At 39.5% G+C, this 18702-nt stretch overlaps 2 protein-coding genes across 3 annotated transcripts; both read right to left on the bottom strand.

Moving 5' to 3' along the window:
• Positions 1 to 4607: 4607 nt before the first annotated feature.
• On the bottom strand, positions 4608 to 11747 carry LOC138208267 (tropomyosin-2-like). The gene is made up of 13 exons (XM_069166031.1): positions 11735 to 11747; positions 11390 to 11466; positions 10908 to 11069; positions 10281 to 10385; positions 10078 to 10200; positions 9323 to 9475; positions 9143 to 9200; positions 8476 to 8564; positions 7841 to 7974; positions 7049 to 7208; positions 5959 to 6084; positions 5645 to 5714; positions 4608 to 4842 (listed from the first exon to the last, which is right to left on the bottom strand). Exons 1-13 carry the CDS (start codon positions 11745 to 11747, stop codon positions 4700 to 4702), a joined length of 1413 nt encoding a protein of 470 aa, XP_069022132.1. The 3' UTR covers positions 4608 to 4699.
• Positions 11748 to 12276: 529 nt separating this feature from the next.
• LOC138208325 (leukocyte surface antigen CD53-like) lies at positions 12277 to 18427 on the bottom strand. 2 transcript variants are annotated; one of them, XM_069166145.1, is made up of 8 exons: positions 18242 to 18427; positions 17640 to 17707; positions 15382 to 15570; positions 15169 to 15243; positions 14406 to 14516; positions 13677 to 13784; positions 13342 to 13425; positions 12277 to 13069 (listed from the first exon to the last, which is right to left on the bottom strand). In XM_069166145.1, the coding sequence occupies exons 2-8, from the start codon at positions 17700 to 17702 to the stop codon at positions 13001 to 13003; spliced, it is 699 nt and encodes a 232-aa protein (XP_069022246.1). In that variant the 5' UTR covers positions 17703 to 17707; positions 18242 to 18427; the 3' UTR covers positions 12277 to 13000. The 2 variants fall into 2 exon arrangements, with proteins under 2 accessions (XP_069022246.1, XP_069022245.1); XM_069166144.1 differs by having other exon boundaries at positions 13677 to 13779; positions 18242 to 18426.
• Between the last annotated feature and the right edge of the window lie 275 nt (positions 18428 to 18702).

Raw genomic sequence — 18702 nt, 5'->3', positions numbered from 1 at the left:
ATCACCTCCATTTAGTTGTAGGTTCGCGCTGTCTGCTTCCTCTGCTGCTGAAAACTGTCACTTCAGGCATTTGGGAACAGAGAAACATACTTCGGGTAAATGAAGCCATCACTGATTGTAAAAAACAAAAACAAAGAAGAATTCCAAATGGTGACAGCATTTGGGTCAACTTCAAACAGAATACAAATCTGCCGAGCCACGCTGATTCACTCTGCATATGAATTACCCATAGTTTAGCTGTAATTAGCAGAGGCGCTTATTCCTGTAAAAAAAAAAAACTTGTTATTTTCCCCCGACATTAAATTCGAGCACTGATCCAAATATTGTCAGATTTCAAAAGCTTATTATCGTCTAATCTGGTTCAGCTGCTAAACAAAACTCATCGGGGGCCACACAAGAGACGGCAACACTAAAAAATTCAATATGCGGGGAAAAAAAAAAACCCGTCCACGCTCGCGACTTGCTTTCTATCCAGCTGTCAATCAAGTGATAACCTGGCTAGAGTGCCCCTGGTTCTGGAGAGTGAGCCGGCCTATTACTATGTAAATCCTGCCAAATTAGCATCCATTCCCATCAGCGCTGTCCAGCTGGAACCTGCACCAATAACACAACTTCATACTGCACTGCTGCCTTTGCAGTATATTATCGCCTGAGCTCCGAATGTTTCCGCCCTGCGGCTTCACATACGGATACCGAAGCTCCTGGTTAGTAAAAAGTTTCCTCAAGTAAAAAGGAATGGTAGGAGTGGCTTAAGGTTTAAGCTCCGCCCTGAATTTGATACGCAGAGCTCAGAGGACAGAAACTGCAACCTGAAAGTACAAAACTCTTTATTTGACTGTTTTTCAAACCAATTTGGTCACACGAAGCATTTCAGTAGACATTTAGGGAACATCTTTGTAATTGTACATAACAATCAGTCTTAATTGAAAACAAAACAAAAATCACAGAAAACAAAAAGGCACATGTTGAATTTAAGCTGTTTGTGATCCAAAATATCTGTGAAGTATCAATTTGTTATTGTTCACCTAAATTAAGCTTATTCAGCTGGTTTGGGTGGAGCTCAGCTATGTGAATATATCTTAAACGTGCAGCTCTCGGACACTTTCATTTTGTCAAAGTAGCTCTCAGAGAAAGAAAAACGAACACCAAGTATTACCAAGCACATCAGTTCTGAACATTCAGGACACGCGAGAAGAGTTGTGCGTTGTGAATGTCAGTGCCGGTATCGGTCAGGTATGTCAGACGAGCCTTTGGCACAGCGAGGACAGCAAGTCGGCCTTCTACGCTGTACAGAATACAGGGTGAGTGTGTGTGAGCGACCCCATTCAGCCCCCCGTGTTTCAGAGCAGGTCATTACGAACACTCACCGGGGAGCACTCGTCTCCATAAAGGAGACGCAGTCGGGCTTCATTTTCATTGTGATCCGACAGAACGTCTGACGTCACGGACGCGCGTCACCGCAGCGCTTCGTCTCCTTCAGCAGGGTTTAATTATCAGCCCCGAAATGAGAAAATAAATCCCGCGCCAGGTGCATGCGTGTAATTATTTTTGGTTTCGACCAGTATGCACTGTAAAAAAAAAAAAAAAAAAGTTCAAAATATCAAAGCAGCAAAACCTCAGTTAATTATTGATAGTCAGTTTTGTTGAAATACGAGTGACGCTTTAGTTTGTTGGCACAATTTGAATTCTTCACTTTAAATGCTTTCAATAATTTAAATTTCAAAGTTTCCCTTCCAAGTTTTTACAGTGTTGATTTTACCCAACTGATGACCTTTCCACAAGCTGCTGTGAATGTTTTATGCAAAAAAAAAAAAAGAGAAAGAAATGAACCCTCTCATTTACATATTATTAGTCACAGATGATACTGACTGAACTTGAGCTAACTTCTGACTCGAGTCACCGCTGCTGGCATCATTTATTTCCTTAAACAATTCCTATCTTTATCAATAGAGTGAAAGAGAACAAGCAGAGAGGGGAACAAAATATATTCCATGTTATTAAAGCGACAATTCAATTAAGGCGGACCCCGACGGTGTCGGAGGGGAGGAGCGGGTCGGAGGGGAGGAGCGGGTCGCTCGGCGCATCGATCGAGTTTCCTGCGGAGAAAAACAGGCCCCGCCTCCTCGTGTCTCGTGCGTCCGGGGAGCCGTTCGGCGGAGCGCTGACCTACTTTACCTGCGTGACCCGCTTTGTTTTTACGTTAAAAATGGATGACACAGAAGCCCAGAGAAACCCGCAGGAGACGAAGACGAGGAGGAGGAGGAGGAGGAGATGAAAAACAGCATTTGCAAAAAGAAGGAGGCCACTAACACAGATTGAATTGATTGTTTCTCCTGAAGGGGAGGTGGTGAGTGTAGAGGGACGGCTGCATTATCCGGCTTTCATGCGTCTTCATCTGTACCAGAAAGGGTGAAACAGTAAACGTGCTGGACGGCTGTTTGCAGTGAAAGTGTAAAATATTTTTTTTTGATTTTCTCCTTAAACTGCAAAAAAAAAAATCAACCATTACATTTATCCAAAAACATGACTTATATATTGAATACTAGTTCAACAAATGATTTTCACTTGATTCTTATAATAAGCTGGGATGTCCAACTTGTCTCATCTTATTTAAATACATTCCTTTTTTTCTTTCGAGTGCAATTTGATTGCAATTGAAGATGTTTTGCGGAACATTTCCACGTGATTTTTTTTTTTCAACACGGAAGACGAGACTAAATGCAACCATGTTGACAGGTAGGCATCACTACAAGCTGAGGAAGTGATGTCAAGAAAAGAAGATTCAAAAAGACCCGTTTTTGGGGGCGTGTCTGTTTGATTGACAGGCCTGCGGTGCAGTCAGGTTACAGCTATCGGTGGGCGGGACGCAGTATCGTCAGGTTTCCAATCAGATCATTCAGATCCACCGCTCGCCCCGCCCCCAGCTCGTCCAAATATGGTCACTTCCTGCTCCAAAACCGCTCCGAACTAGTGAGATGGTGACGGACATGAACTCTTTGTAAAAGATCGCAGTAACAAGCGGCTGAAGTGAGTATTTTCCTGATTAGGATGCTGATCAGTCGCCTCCCGATGGAAGTCTGACCAAGTACAGCCAACTAGGACGAGACCCGGAGGTCTGGGTGGTATGATCATATCTCACTGTTGGCCTGTGAGCTGAAGGAACAGAGATGCCTCTAGTGTCCTTAAACTGCCAACGTGACCCTAATTAGACGAGGCAATTAAAATGCAATAAGGGGAGCTTTTTCTTTTTGGCATTTTTTGGGCCCGCCCGACAGTGGAAGACGTTCACTTTCATAGAGCTGCCGGAAAAAAAAGCTACAAGCTAATATGAGACCATTAATTGGACTTCTTCTCTGCAGTGCTTGAAGTGGGAAAAAAGGTTTGAGCGCTCCCGTTATTCTCGTGTTAGCGTTTGCGTCGACTGATATCGGCGAATCATTAATAAATACATTCTGAACTGATGCAATGAAAATGACATCACAGCTGTTATCAAAGTAACTTTGAAGAATCTGATATTAAAAACAGATTATGTGCCGTTTACACCTTTTATTTTGTCGTTGTTTTGATATAATTTACAATATTTCATAAGTTTTGAAGAGTTCAGTTTTGCTCTACAATGTAATAATAATGAAAATAAAAATGTTGTAAGTATAAATGTGGAATTTTGTTTGTTTGTAGCACTTTTTATGGAGTGAACAAAAAACAGTGAATAATGCTATTCATAGCATTATTTTTGCATCTCTACTGTAAATTTTACAGCATTTTTAATAAGTAAATTAATGAAAGCTTTCAAATTTCAAGGACTGACTTTCTGCATCATTTCCTACATTCCTTTGTTAGTACAATTGTTATGATGGCATTATTAACTATTAATAAAATAAATATTAAACATTTAAAATTGCTGTGATTCTTCAAGAATTTTTTTCAAGAATGTGCAGTCTGTTCTCCTGGAACGGGGTGCGCAATGCTTCCACCTTGTGGCTCTACACGTGTACTGCAGACTGTTTTTTTTTTTTTTTTTTTTTTTTTTTTTTTTTTTTTTTTTTAATGCTTGCGGTGTATTCAAGTAAAACTACAACAGTAGAAACTCAGTAACTGGTCTACTTTAAGAAGACGCTTCTCAGTAAGAGTAAAAAAAAAAAGCAAAATATTTTACTTTGTAATGTGGTGGAGTATCAGTGTGAAGTACTGAAGTGTCAAAGTGCTACTTTGAACAGGCTGGTTAGATTGATTAAAGTCGCTTCAACATAGAAAAAAAAAAGCTCCCTTGAATTAGTTTAAAAGTTTTAAAATGAAGTTAATTCATGTTTTGTTTTTGTTTTTTTGTCAGCTGGAGAACATTTCACAAAATCAGATGTTTTCTCGGTCAGATTTTGATTCCCACTGTTCAGGGAATTTCAGGGAATATCTGTAATTAATTCTGTAAAACTGCTTTCCCACACGTGGAGAATCAGGGGATCTGATTATTTTTCGTTTGGATCAGAAAAGGAGCTGTAGTGTTTCTGAGTTTTATCAGAACTACTCAGCCTAATGTGCCACACCACATGTCAACAAAAAAGGAGAAACCTCGCTGCTGCTGCTCTCATGTTTATTTCACACAACCCACAGTGTGTGTGTGTGTGTGTGTGTGTGTGTGTGTGTGTGTGTGTGTGTGTGTGTGTGTGTGTGTGTGTGTGTGTGTGTGTGTGTGCGCGCGTCCCTAATTTGTCGCTTTCCTCGACGGCTTCTTCCTCTGCTGCGATTCAATCAGTTTAAAGCTGTTGCGTTTGATCTCCTCGCGGGTTGGAGAGCAGCCCTCCTCCTTTTCACCCTCCTCGTCATCCTCCTTCGGCTCAGGAGAGTCTGTGAGATGGGGTGAAGGAAGAAAAGGTAGATTCTCAGTGGAGACGTCGGCACCAGCAACAGACGGCCTTGAGCTCGAGGCCTGGGAGGCACCAACCCTGCGAAGGCCGAGCTTTTTCATTTAAGTTACCAACTGCATATTTCTGGCCCATCGGATCCACAACAAATTCAGATAAGAAACTAAACTTTTTTCAATTTTAATAACACGGGAGGTCCCTGATATTGACGTTCAGCACGACAGACCAGAAGAGGAAGGAAATAAACGTAAATAAAAGTCCGTAAATCTACAAGAACGTGCCTGAGAATCTTCACATTTTTGGTCTTTTGACTTCCTGTAACCGATTCAAATAAAAAACCCTCATTTCATATCAAAAGGCTTCGTTTCAAATTAAAAACGCTCGTCTCAAATTAAAAACCCTTGTTTTAAATGAAAAGCCCTCATGTCAAACGAAAAGCTCTCATTTAGAATTAAAAGCCCTCGTTTCAAATTAAAAAACCTTTGTTTCAAATTAAAAGCCCACGTTTCAAATTAAAAGCTCTCGTTTTAAATTAAAAACCTTTGTTTCAAATTAAAAGCCCTCATTTCAAATTAAAAGAGCAAGTCCTATATTAGGTTTTTACCTCATGTTGAAAAGTTGTTTCAGCACGCTCTCACTTCCATGTTCCCATTAATAATTTTAAATTATATTTCCTCCATTTTCAAACAAAAGCTGAACTTCACCTCCCATTTCTTTTCAGGGAGTTTTTGTCTTTAACAGTTTTAAGATGCCGAATGCATCCGGTCCCGGAGGCTGGTCCTCACCTAAGGGGGAGGCCGGTCTCCTGTTGTTCCTCGGGTCCTCCGTGTTGTGTTCTTCCAGCAAGTCGTACACCTGAGACAGAAGAAGAGGAGTTTGCGGGGAGATTCATGATCACACCTATTAAACAACTTCACTCTGTTTTCTCCAAAGACTAGAAAGCTGAGAAGTGACACGTCAGGTAATTTAAATTCATGACACCTTTAAAAAAATAAAAAAAATAAAAAAACACCAAGTACAAACAACTGATGGAAGATTGTTTCTAAATGAGAATCTGGAAAAACTAAATAAATCACCACATAGAAAGTGGTGTCAGCACCTTGTTTTGGTCCAGGGCGCCAACGTCGGGTGCCTGCGTCAACTTCTGTTCCCGTAGTTTTTGAAGGCGGGCTCTGATGTCCATCAGTTTGTCTACGCTGTTAGAAGCGGATATGTCGGGCAGTCCCTGGAAAAAAAGAAAAAAAAAAGAGTCGAGCGATTCAGAAAACATAAAAGTCAAAATATAAACGAAGATTAACTTTGAGGTTTTTTCAGATAATCATTGAAAATTCATGGAAGAGATTTCTGTTGTAAATTCCTTGAATAAAACTGTGGATGGCAATTAAACAGCTCCAGAATGATCAAAACAAAACAATATATATATATTTCTCATCATCTTTTTGGTAAGTTTAATTGTAAAATGGTCTTCCAATGGTGCCGTTTGATTGACACCTAAATGTTGGGTAAACCTGGACTGAACATAAAAGTGTTCGTAGCCTCTGGGCCTGAATAATGAGGCCCGATGCGGAAGTGTCTTCAGCTGCAATACCACCGAGTGCCACTAGAGGTCAGCTCCAAAAAGTCTCCGGCTCCATAGACTCCCATTCAACTTCTCTCAAAGTTCTCAGTTAATAAAATGTCTCCACCAGTTATCTCGGTGTTGTTAGCAAAAGTCGCTTTCTTATTAATTCTCTGGAGGTCCATCTGAAAATAATCCCTCATTCATTGGAAAATAAGCCTGAAAAAAGTTTTTTAGGGGCGTTTTGTTTGATTGACAGGCCTGTGGTCCAGTCAGGTTACAACTGCCGCTGGGGCAGGACGTAGGATCGTCGGGTTTCCAATCAGATTGAGTCGGATCCACCGCTCGCCCAAATATGGTCATTTCCTTCTCCAAGATGGCGACAGCCTAAATCCAAACTCGAGGCTTCAAAACGTCCGTTTCACAAACCAAACGGCTGACGTCACCGCTCGGTGGTAAAAGTATGTTAAGATGTGTTTATTATTACAAACTACAGATTTAGAAAGGAGCGTGGGTTTGAGACGCCACAGAACGGCTTCTTAACTTGGAAAAGTTTGAATCTATCTTTTTAAAACTGAAATAAAACAAAAGAGTGAGAAAGTTTCCCAGAGGACCGTTTCTGGTTCCAAACCTCGACGGGTATGCCGCTCAACAGGAAGTAGAGGTTGTTGACGCCCCACTCGGTCGTGTCCAACTGGTCCTGGGACCGCTTTACCTCGGCCTGCAGTCGCAGCAAGCGCTCCTTCACCTCCTTCAGCTGGGCTGAAGTTTCATCCTTCAGCTTGTTGAACCTTCAAACAAACAGACGGCGGTGCGTTCAGGATCCTACACTATAAAAAAAAACAACAACCCCGTGAAGACGTGATAACATTTTTAATGCTCCCGTTTGAGGGCGCTTTTTTTTCTTTTCTTTTTTTTTTAAAGCGTTCTCGTCCCAGCTGTTTCCAGAAGCGATAAACGCGACGTGGGGATCAGATATTAAAAAAAAAAAAAAAAAAAAGACAGCTTGTGAAAACATTTCAGAGGAAATCAGCAGAGGCATCAGTCACCCCCCCTCTCCCTCCCCCCCCCCCGACATCACACGGCCTACGAGAAGGGATGTTGTTAACGCGTCCGTCTCGCGCTGTCAGACTGATAAACCTTCAATCCGGCCACGAGCCGCCTGTCTGGGGGGCCGCCGGCGTCCCGACGCGTTCAAATAACCATCAACTCCTCATTAGATAAAAAAAAAACAACCTTCCACACATCAAACTACGATCTGCCATGTGGTCTACAAGACAGACGCGGTAATCCGGGCCGACGGCTCGCAGCGCTGGAATGAACCCAGCGGGACGACAGCAGATGCTACTTCCCCGTTCTTATTCAGTTTCGCTACTCGTTCAAGGCTTTTTGTTTCGTTTTGTTTTGGTGCCAGTGAACGCACCTCAACGCTGCCGGGTTCTCGCTGAACTTCAGCTCCGTGTAGCGCAGCTCCAGGTCGCTCAGGCGTCTGGTCTGCTCCTCGATCTCGTCCTCGTAGCCGACTTTGTCCTCGAGGAGCTGCTCCTTGGTGGCTCGCTGTGACGACGTGACGGGGGACAAGCTCCCGTTAGGACAGCAGCCAGCGGGCTTTCTGGCAATGTTTTATAGTCCAATAATAATAATAGTAATAATGATAATAACAACAATAATAATAACAATAATAATGATAATAATAGAAAAAAAACTAGGCATAATAATAACAGTAATAATGATAATAGTAATAATAGTAAAACAATAATAACAATAATGATAACAATAGTAATGATAGTAATGATGATGATAATAATAATCTTAGCTTGCAAAGGGGAATTTTACAGGTATGAAACATTGTGTGCACATTAAACACAAACCTAGAACAGACTGCAAATGAGAGAAATGTACAATAATAATTGGGCAGCATGTGTCTACATTACAAAGCACTCAAGAAAAGCCCAAAGAAATATGATGTTTCCCTCTTCTGGGTTCCACATTTTGGAAAACACTCTTTTTCATGGATTCATTAGATGATATGTGTGAATGGGACTTTGGTCGGGATACCTGGTCCTCAGAGAAGGCCACAGCCTCCCGTAGAGCCTCCATTTCCTCTATCAGCATCAGGTCGGACTCCGAAGCGAGAGAATGACACTCTGCACAAGCACATATGGACACTTTATTACACACATAACTTGTTTATGTTTACAGTATGAAAAGTGGACGCGGCTTCCAGGTCGGAAAGATTATGCGGAAGCGCCTTAAACTGCAATACCAGCGAGTGCCACTAGAGGTCGGCTCCAAAAAGCCTCCGGCTCCATAGACTCCCATTCAACTTCTCTCATCAAATCCAAAGTGAATAAAATGTGTCCATCAGTTATCTCGGTGTTGTTAGCTAAAGTCACTCCTTCTTATTAGTTTTCTGGAGGTCCATCTGAAAATAATCCCTCATTCATTAGAACATATGCCTGAAAAAGTCGCGTTTTTTTTAGAAGCGTGTCTGTTTGATTGACAGGCCTGCGGTGCAGTCGAGTTACAGCTATCGGTGGGCGGGACATAGTATCGTCAGGTTTCCAATCAGATCGAGTCAGATGATGGATTAATCTTCTAATCTAAGCACATATTGGTGATTTTTTTTTTTTTTTTTTTACACAACTTTGTATTTTATCCCGTCTTTCATCTCCGGGACCTCTAAAAGCGACGATACGTATCTGATAGTCGTTCCTCCACCTACCGCGGCGCTGCATGACTTCAGTGGGAGGATCTACGTGCGCTGCTGATGATTTAGTTTCCTGCATGTGGAAAAAATTTAAAAAAATAAAAATAAAAACCTCAATCAAATACTAATTTACAAATTGATTCTTCTCATTCGTTTTCACTCAAACCCCAGATTTGATCGGTTTTCCGTTCGTACGTGCTCGTTCAGCCGGCGCTGCTCCGACGGGCTGGTGATGAATTTTTCCATTTGCTTCTTCAGCTCCTTTTTCTCCGCCAGCAGTTTGTACAGCTCGTCCTCCATTTCTCTTTTCCTCTCCAGAACCTCGTGTTCCATCTGAACCATCTTATCCTGATGAGACCAAAGGAAAAGATAAAGTCACGTCACTTTTATGAGCTTTTTTTTTCGTAACTTTGAGATCAATAAAAGATTAAAAGTAAAATATTTGTGTGATGTGCAGCGTGATTATTATGACAGGAATTCATTTGCATATAATTGTTTTTCAGGTTTAAAATCAAATTGATTTATTGTCCACTAGAATTTTTTTTAATTTCTTCAATTTTACCGCAAAAAACAACTCACTTAAAACTCTGCAAATTACATCGCAATTATTAATTTTTTGAAAATCTGCCGCAAAAATAACAAATTTTTTAGATTGCAACAGTGACAAAAAAAAACTCAGGAAGAGGTCTGTGCTGTAATGTGGTATTGTTGACAGCAGGTGTCAGCAGAGATGCCATCAGTTGAAACACCCCAATAAAAACACTAACTCCGGACCACAAACTGCTGTTCTTAAAGATGTGGTCGAAAAAGTCAAAATTACGTTCTGAAAGAAATCTTAGAAAATAAAGCGCAATAAAAAAATGCCTCCCGCTTTTTCCGGCACCAACCGGAGCACTCGTCTCTCCACGTCTTTGTCAGGTTCAGGGTGGTTTGTGAGGGCGAAGACTTACCGCTGCGCCACCGGCAGACGTCGTCGCATTCTCCAGCCTTTTCTTCGCTTCCTCCAATTCCCCGTCTCCGAGGACGACCGCTATCTCCTTCTGGTCCAGGACCTTCTCCATCCCGCGGACCTCCTAACAAAAACAGACCATCAGATTACTCGTATATAGAAGCAGGATTATTTTTGGTTGACGTTGTATTATATGCAGTTTACTAGCAGCAGGTTCTCCACAATGCGCTGGTAGGCGTTCCGGATGTTCTGAGCCTCCGTGATCTTCATCCTGATCTTGTCTCGTTTGTTGGAGAGCTGTCGTACTTGCTGGCAACAGGGAGTAAAGCCGAAAGCGATTTTGACCGTTATTATATATTAGAAGATTAAAACGACTCATCCTCCGGGAAGATAAGTCCGTTAACTCATAATAATAATAAACTATTTGTAGAGCACCTTTCACAAGAAATGCAGCTCAAAGCGCTTCACAGCAAGAAAATGACATGGTGTTTCACATAAAAACAGATATAAAGGGACATTTAACAATATAGAAAAGTAATGAGATGCATGAGAAACAGATCAAATACATAAGAACAAATAAAATGCATAAAATCAAACAAATACAGTTGAAATATAAAATAAGCAATATGCATTTTAAAGGCGCGGTCGTTCATAAGTAGTTCTTACGATCATAAACAAAAGTTCATTGAGTTTAAAATGACACTTTGTATAAATGATGAATTTTAAAAGAGTATCTATAAAGTGAAAGGTGTCGTGATGTTCTGTGTAGTTTCCAGCTGCACCTTTTGAGTAGTTTTTTTATTTTTTATTTTAGGAGGTTCGATGAGTCACCTGCTGCAGCGAGTCTTCACAGTCCGCAGCCAGATCTTCCATCACGTTCCTCAACTCCTGCAGCTCCTTCAGCCTCGCTTTCTTTTCCGCCAGAATGCCCTCCATCCGGTTGTGTGCGTTGATCTGAACCTGCCTCCTCCGCTTCTCGATATCTAGTTTTTTCTGAATGAGGGAAAAGGAAAAAAAACACAACACCAAAAATACATTTAATGCAAATAAACATCCTCATTTGGAAGAAAAGTGATAAGATAAGATAAGATAAGATAAGATAAGATTTTATAAATATCGCAGTGGGGAAATTCAGTCGTCAAAACAGACGATAAGATAAGATACAAAAAAAAAAAAACTATAAATACGCACAAAAAATAGAAAAGAATAAAAATATACATTTTTTTTTTAGGCAAAATGTAAAGAACAAACAAAACAACAACAATGTACACACAAGTTATATACACAAAATGAATAAATAAATGATAACTTACTTCAAGAGGCAGTGCAGCGAGGTCGTCGTCATAGCTGTCCGAGTCCTGGCTCGTTGCTCTGGCCTCCGTCTGCTTCTCTAAAATTAGAAATGAAGCTCTATTGAACCTTTTCAGATATTTATTTTTGCAGCTTTAAAAATTAAAACCTTTGTGTGTGTACATTTTACAAACGAGCTAGATTGCTTCAGGGCTCGTTAACTAGCGAAGTTAATTATATATAAATATTTAAAAAGGAGACGCACTTGTCTGTAATTTCACAGCGGAAGTCTTTTATGTTCTCTCAACCAAACAGGACGTTCTCTACGCTATATGCCAACTAGCTCAGCTGACAAACTTTTTACACACCTGAGGTTTTCATTCGACATCGAGTTCTTCCTTCTCTCGCCTTCTTAGAGGTGATAAAATTCATTTTTACTGTTAACTCACAATCGTACTACTCAGCTTGCTTCAGTTAACGTAGCCCTCGTTCACGTGCGCTCAGTGTTTCGTAGGTTTGTTTTCAAATCATTCGATTTCAGTTTGTCTGGTTGCCAACAACGCCCTCCTTGGCTATTGTTGCTATGCCCGAATTTAAAAAAAACAAACAGTAACTATGACAACTGCGGCAAAATTCTTAGTAATTTCTTTAAACAGCAGGTTTTTGAATTTTAGACAAGAGCAAGCTTTAACTTTTCTGGATGCCAACAATCAATTCTGCTGACTGAAAATCGCAACTACCTCTAGCCAAATGGCGGCTCTGGCTAACTCGCTAAGCTTTATACTGGCTAAAAAAAATTGCAGACTTTTCACGTTTCATTTCACTTAAGAAAAAAAAAAAAAAAAAAATCATCTTTGCAATATTTCACAAATTTTCAACATTATTTTGAAAATAAAATTTATATCAGGCATTTCCTGTATTGGGTTTTGTTTTTATTTCATGTGACTACAACATTCACGTCAACATTTTGAGTCAACAAGTCAAATGAAAGGCAATGAAAAGAAAACAAATTAATAAAATGTTGCTATTAATATTTAGAGATACGTACATATAAAAGTTGCACAATTATAATACACAATTAGAAAAACTTTTTTTTAAATATGCTCCAACAAATCTAAGGAGGACATCTCCAAAATGCTTTTCTAATACAGATAAGGAAACTTTTTCTTACTGACAAAAAAATCAACACGTTTTCTCCAGCTAAAGTTCTCAAATGATCATGTCAAGGAATTTAATTTTTCAGGCATTTGCTGAAGTTAAAAATGAAGTAATTTTTGTAAAACAAGAAACAAGAGCAGCCCAACAATAGATCCCTGTGGAACACCACACTGAAACCAATGTCCTCACAAACTGTTACAACTATTTATTTTTTAATGTTTCAAGAAAAAAAAATATTTCTAACATTAGCACAACAGAAGAAATGCTTTTCCATTTAGAAATATTTATTTTTTTCAAGTGCTTATGGTTTAAATACATTTGTTTTGTTACTGATGGCTCCTTCTTGCGATGCTGAAATCGGCAGGACGATTTTAGGCATTTGAAACATGTTAAGAAAAATGTGACGCAGTGAACGGTCTCCTGTTGACGTGTGGAAAGTCGCCGTAAATTGCAGTTTTATCGGCCACTTTTTTTTCTCAATGGTAACCCAGTCCATGACGACTGAAGTGGCAAAAGAGCGGGACGGTGATAGAAAGACAAACAAACTGCGAACAAAAAAACAAAAAGAAAAGTATTAACTAGCATCAAAATGATCTTATGCAAAGACACAACATATAAAAGCTGGCTTTAAGCTACTAGTTAGCAAATATACGAAGTTAGCTGAGTTTTACAGAATGTCAGCTACTATTAAAAGCCGCCAAATAAATGCTAACGGTCAGCTGTTTGGTGTTTTTTTTTTTTTTTATAGCTAATTGACAACTCCTGCTTGGACATTTCTAACTAAAATGTTTAAGAAAAATGAGAATGCTGAACGTACCTGTATGATAAACATGGTGACGACTCCCGCCCCCGTGCTGAGATAGTTTCTGGCGAACCACTCCTTCAGTTTGTTCACACAACCCTGAAAAGGTAAAAAAAAAAAATTATACAAGTTATGTTTTATTCATACAGAACCTAAGCAATACATGCATTTCTACACAAACGCCCTGTTTACAGGTACGCCAAGCAATATCCTACAAAATCTGTTGCCTTATCATCCCGCCATTTGCCAAATGCCATTTGTAATCACGAGTTGAATCAAATGAGATACAGATTTTTTTTTTTTCCTATTTCGAAGAGCTCTCTGAAAACCCAGGAGTTCGTGCTAGTAACCTCTTCCCAGTTGGGCGCGATGACAGAGTTGCAGGGGTCTATCGTACAACAAGAGATCGGTACGCTGCCCTTCCAGTCCGCCGCACCGTGAACTCCGCAGCACCTAAACTGTAGAGGAAACATACTTCAAAAGGAATGAACATTTATGGTATTTGAGAGCTGGGGAAAAGCATAACGTATGTAACATATCAGCAGCACAACATGTTCTACACACATGAAAATATTAGTCAGAAATACAGTGGACTTAATTTCGACCTCTTTCTGCAGCGCCCCCTGCTGGTTGGACATCTAAGATTTGTTTACATATGAAACAAGCTGCTTTTTGAGCAAAACTAAAGACTGTATTATACAAATCGAGGTCTAAAAATGAGTTGCAACTTATAAGATATAAAATATGTGAAATGAAAAGTTCATAAGTGATGATCATGTTTTGTAATCAATTAAAAAATATCTTTCAGTATTTCCAACTTTTATTGCATCTTTGTGATCTATTTGTGCATCAAAGGCCATTTAAAAACAATTAAAAATATTTTCTTTTTTACCACCCAAAAAAAAAAAAAAAAAAATCATCACACACACTTTGTCCTTTATTTCTATGAAAATGAATAAATTAAATAATTAAAGCTTAGATTTTTTTTTTTTTTTTTTATGTGACAAGTGTCCTCTAAAAGTTAAGCTATTATTAATTGAAAAACAAGGCATGAAAAAGCAGAGCGGTTTGTCGTTTACCAGGTGCTGCACAGCGTCAAAGTCATTTTTGAGGGTCTGGTTGCTTTCTGGACTCGACTGTCTGTAGATCTCCAAGCTTCGCATCATGTCTCTCTCAAAGTACGTGTCGATCTGCACAACAGAAAGAAGAGCAGCCGTGTGTGCAAAGCAGGTCGTGATGAAATCACGAACCTCATCACAGACGTTTATCTGGAGAAGTTTAGTCTGAAATAATGATGTCAATCAGTCTGTTTGTCTGGAGGTGTTAGGGTTTTTTTTTTGGGGGGGGGGGGGTTCTCCGTCAATCCGCGATATCTCAAGAACACCTCGAGGGAATTTCTTCAAACTTGGCAAAAATATTCACTCGACACAAAGGATGAACCTGATGGGTTTGGTGGTCAAAGGTCAAAGTTCAAGGTCACCCGTTCTCGCGAACGCGATAGCTCAAGAACCGGAGGGAATTTTTTTTTTCAACTTGATACCAACGATGAACTGATACGACTATGGTGGTCAAATTGAATTGGAGGATGAACCGATTTGATTTTGGTGGTCAAAAGGTCACGATGGGTTCACAACCATTTTCCAGTGAGCGCGATATCTCAGGAATGCCTTGTCAAAATCTCTACAAACATGCATGTACATTGACAGCTCAAGTGGTGATCAGAGGCCTACAAACGGCAAGTAGTAAACCTAGTTTTACTCAACAATCCCTCCCAGCGCTCAACCTGCCGATTCCTTTTCATGACATTTATACGTTCGTCAATAAAGAAAACCAATCACCTACCTCTCTGCTGTAGACCAGGAACAGACAGGCCATGGCCAGCTCCACCAGCATCAGGATGAAGAGCAGGACAAAAAACTGGAGGGAACACAACTTTAGATTCAAATTTGCCTAAACAGCACTTTAAGTTTGCTATTTTTTTTTTTAATTTTTTTATTGGACTGCGGTGTGTGTTCATAGAATAACAGTCATTGAGAATAAAATGTTCAGACTCACAGATATGAGCATGCAGCGGTTCTCCCTCATCCCTCCGAGCACTCCCAGGTAACACACGCAGGTGACGAGGGTGCCGGTGACCACCAGAGTGTTGGAGGGGTAGATGGGCCAGAAGGTGGTGACGAGAGGGGCGAACTTGGAGTGCATCATCTGGAACTCCCCGAAGGCCACCACGAAGGCGCCGCACAGCTCCAAGGGCGAAAAACACCTCGTGTTATTACTCCGAATATGCGAGTTTAGATTCGTGACAATTTCCCTTCAAATTTCAAGTTAAATTAACATGAGAAACTTAAAGACCGTAGAAGATCTGTTTTGATGATTTCCGCACACGTTTAACGTTATCTAACTTCAAATGAAGACTAAAAGGCACGTGAGGAATTTCAAATTTGTGACATGAACGACCAACCCAGTTTCACTGAGTAACTGAGCACATGTACTCGAGTACTGAAAGACAATTTCGAGGTTCTTGTATATTCAGTAGTGTTTATGTGAAAAGAAATAGTTTTTAAGTCAGCACCTGAGCAATCCAGAAACGGGGGGGAAAACCCTGTAATCAACTCGCCCCCATGACGAAATTCATGGTAAAAAAAAAAAAAATTATCTAAATAAAATAAATCTAAATAAAGCAAAAGTGCTGAACATCTAGTTTTTGACAAAGTAAAGGAAAACAGGCTAAAAAGGATATTTTTTTTTTTTTTTTTTTATGAAAATGAACAATATTTGTTCGGTAAATCAAAATCACTGAGGAGTGAAAAACATTCTAACTAATTTAATTGATATTAGTTGAGCTAAAGATAATGTTTATGGAGAGAAACAAACATTTTGACTACTTCAGATGGTTAAACAGGAAAACCTGTAGTATTCTTATTAATCTCATTAGAAGAGATTAAACCACTGATTCAGTTTCATTTTTTTGGCTTGAATGAATCAAACTTTCTGTGCAACATTATGCTCTCTAATTCAACACAACCGGGAATTACACGAGGTGGACGGGAACTTAAAATGGTGATGTAGCGCCCTCTTGTGGCCCAACACGAGTCTATTAAGTGCCTCTAGAATCGAAACCATCGATCAGATTGAATCAGATTGCAGATTCAAACAACGACAAGCGTTTCTTCAGTTTTTAAGGAACCATGTCACCTCATCTTCTTTTATATTTACAAGTAAAAGCAGAACTTAAATCATTTGATTGGTGATTATCGGGGCTAAACTTCCCATTGGCTCAGAGCATGGAGGCCAGAGGATGATATTTTAGTATTGGTCTGCAAAACATTTCAATTGTTGGTGTCTGTTTCTGTTACATTTGCATCTGTATATATGTAGTTGGACACGGTTTCATTTAAATAACAGTTTGGGGCCCAAATAGGTAAAATTATACATTACGTCACTTTAAAAAATAAAAAAATCAGAACAATGAAAACAAGGCATCACCGCTTAACGTTGTTTTCCATCTTTCTGCCCGTAATCATCCTCCCATGACCCCCTCAGATGCATCTTGTGACACACTGAAGGGAACTGAACCCTCCGGCTGAGAACCGCGACTGTATAAAATAGTTTAAACTACATTTCCAGCAGCTGCAACAGTGAAAGGCTGCAGACACACTGAAGCATCAAGTCCAACAAACCACACAAGCTGATGCTTTCCCAGAATTAATACTTTTACTTTTGATGCAAAGAAGGATTTTTTTTTTTTTGTATGCAAACTTTAACTCATAATGGAGTATTTTTACATTGTAGTACTTTAAATTGTACCTATATGAATAATTTGACTACTTTTTTTTAACCACTGTCAGTTTTCAAATTAAATACACTGATCAATACGGTATGGATCCCAAAAAGAGCCTGACTGACAAATCCTTAGCTTTAGACATGTAAATGAATGTATATTTTGTTTTCAATAAATGACAAGTACAAAAAGAAAAAAAATTGTCCATCAAAGTATCGACCCAATTTAAACGTAAAAATGATTTTTTTAAAAATATGTAGAATATGGAATTTGAAGGGAATAGTGCAGAAAAATGTCATAAAAGCGAGAAAACAAATGCGTATTGAAATTTCGCAACTCAATGGGACGTTTCAGTGAATTAGATTTTTCCTACCGCGCTAAAAACTAAAGCGACAGCTGAAATCATAATGGAGACAAAAGTAAGATATAGGCACGCTAAAAGCTAATTAGCCCCGCTTTGTATTCATGTGATTTTATTTGTGGTTTAACAGCTTGAAATCAGATACACTTGCATGTATAATTTTCAACCTACCCAGCAGAGACAGTTGAGAATTACCAGCATAGATTTCAGGCAGTTTACGTGGGAGCGATTCATCTTTCCTGTTAAAAAAAAAAAGAAGAAAAGTTTGTTTTAACAAAATCTTTTTCAAAAAAAAATTCAGAATAATAGATTTGACATCTTTGTGACAGACTTGTGAAGGAGAAACGGGTGAAGCTGGTGCTCCTGTTGGTGTCGGCGTGTTTACAGGACACCTCTGTTTGATGTGACAACATTCGAGCCACAGTGGAAACCCGAGTCTCCGTTAATCATTATTATCTGCTCTTATCTACTGGTTAACTATTTGTTACCTAATCATCCAAGAATGTGATTTGTGAAAACAGCTTACAGCAAGTAGCTGTTTTCCTTTTTCACAAGTCAAATACATTTCAGTCATGTCAGTTTAATTATTCAAGTTGTTATATTTTTTTTTATATTATACACTCAATGTCAAAACAGTCAATTTAAGGCTGCAAAAATTAAAAAAAATACAAATCTATTCTAAAAACTTTTCTTGTGACTGATTTCCTACTAATTTCGCTTCATGTTTTTTATAAAGTGTTCAGTTATAAATCGAGATATCAAACAAGCCTTACCTTAGTACGGCAGGGAGATGCAGCGAGCGGTGTTTTGGTGTCCTTCCTGACATTCCCGGTGTTAACTGACGACAAACGGATACGAGGAGGAAGAGGAAACGAGAGGGAGGAGAAAAGGCCAACCGAGGCCTCCGTCCACCGACCGAACATCTACAGGATCAACAGTGAAGAGGAGGAGCGTCCGCAATAATAAAAGTGGAGCGCTGCTGAGAGAAGTCGGGTAATAAAAATATATTTTTTTTTAGTTTCCTCCGAAAGTAGAGTGGAAAACTAGATGTTTTGCTACGTCCACTGACTTTATATAAAAGTGGACGTCGTTTCCAAGTCTGAAAAGTGAAGCCAATGCAGAAGTGCCTTAAACTGCGATACCGCCGAGTGCCACTAGAGGTCGGCTCCGGCTCCATAGACTCCCATTCAACTTCTCTCATCAAATACAAAGTTGATAACTCCCTTCTAGTTTT

The sequence above is a fragment of the Embiotoca jacksoni genome, unplaced genomic scaffold, assembly GCF_022577435.1.
Source record: "Embiotoca jacksoni isolate LCO1_2020_lvr unplaced genomic scaffold, fEmbJac1.0.p SCAF_37, whole genome shotgun sequence".
Classification (NCBI taxonomy): Eukaryota; Metazoa; Chordata; class Actinopteri; family Embiotocidae; genus Embiotoca; species Embiotoca jacksoni.
This window is presented reverse-complemented; position numbering and strand designations above follow the sequence as displayed.

Excerpts from the sequence above, each read along its gene's own strand:
- LOC138208267 (XM_069166031.1), bottom strand. Across the intron at positions 5,715-5,958 it reads GCGCCCTGGACCAAAACAAG|GTGTACGACTTGCTGGAAGA; the intron begins GTGCTGACACCA and ends CTTCTGTCTCAG. Across the intron at positions 4,843-5,644 it reads GAGACCGGCCTCCCCCTTAG|ACTCTCCTGAGCCGAAGGAG; the intron begins GTGAGGACCAGC and ends CCCATCTCACAG.
- LOC138208325 (XM_069166144.1), bottom strand. The coding sequence starts at position 17,702 with ATGAATCGCTCCCACGTAAACTGCCTGAAATCTATGCTGGTAATTCTC. Across the intron at positions 15,244-15,381 it reads ACCGCTGCATGCTCATATCT|TTTTTTGTCCTGCTCTTCAT; the intron begins GTGAGTCTGAAC and ends TGTTCCCTCCAG. Across the intron at positions 13,070-13,341 it reads TCACCATGTTTATCATACAG|TTTGTTTGTCTTTCTATCAC; the intron begins GTACGTTCAGCA and ends TTTTGTTCGCAG.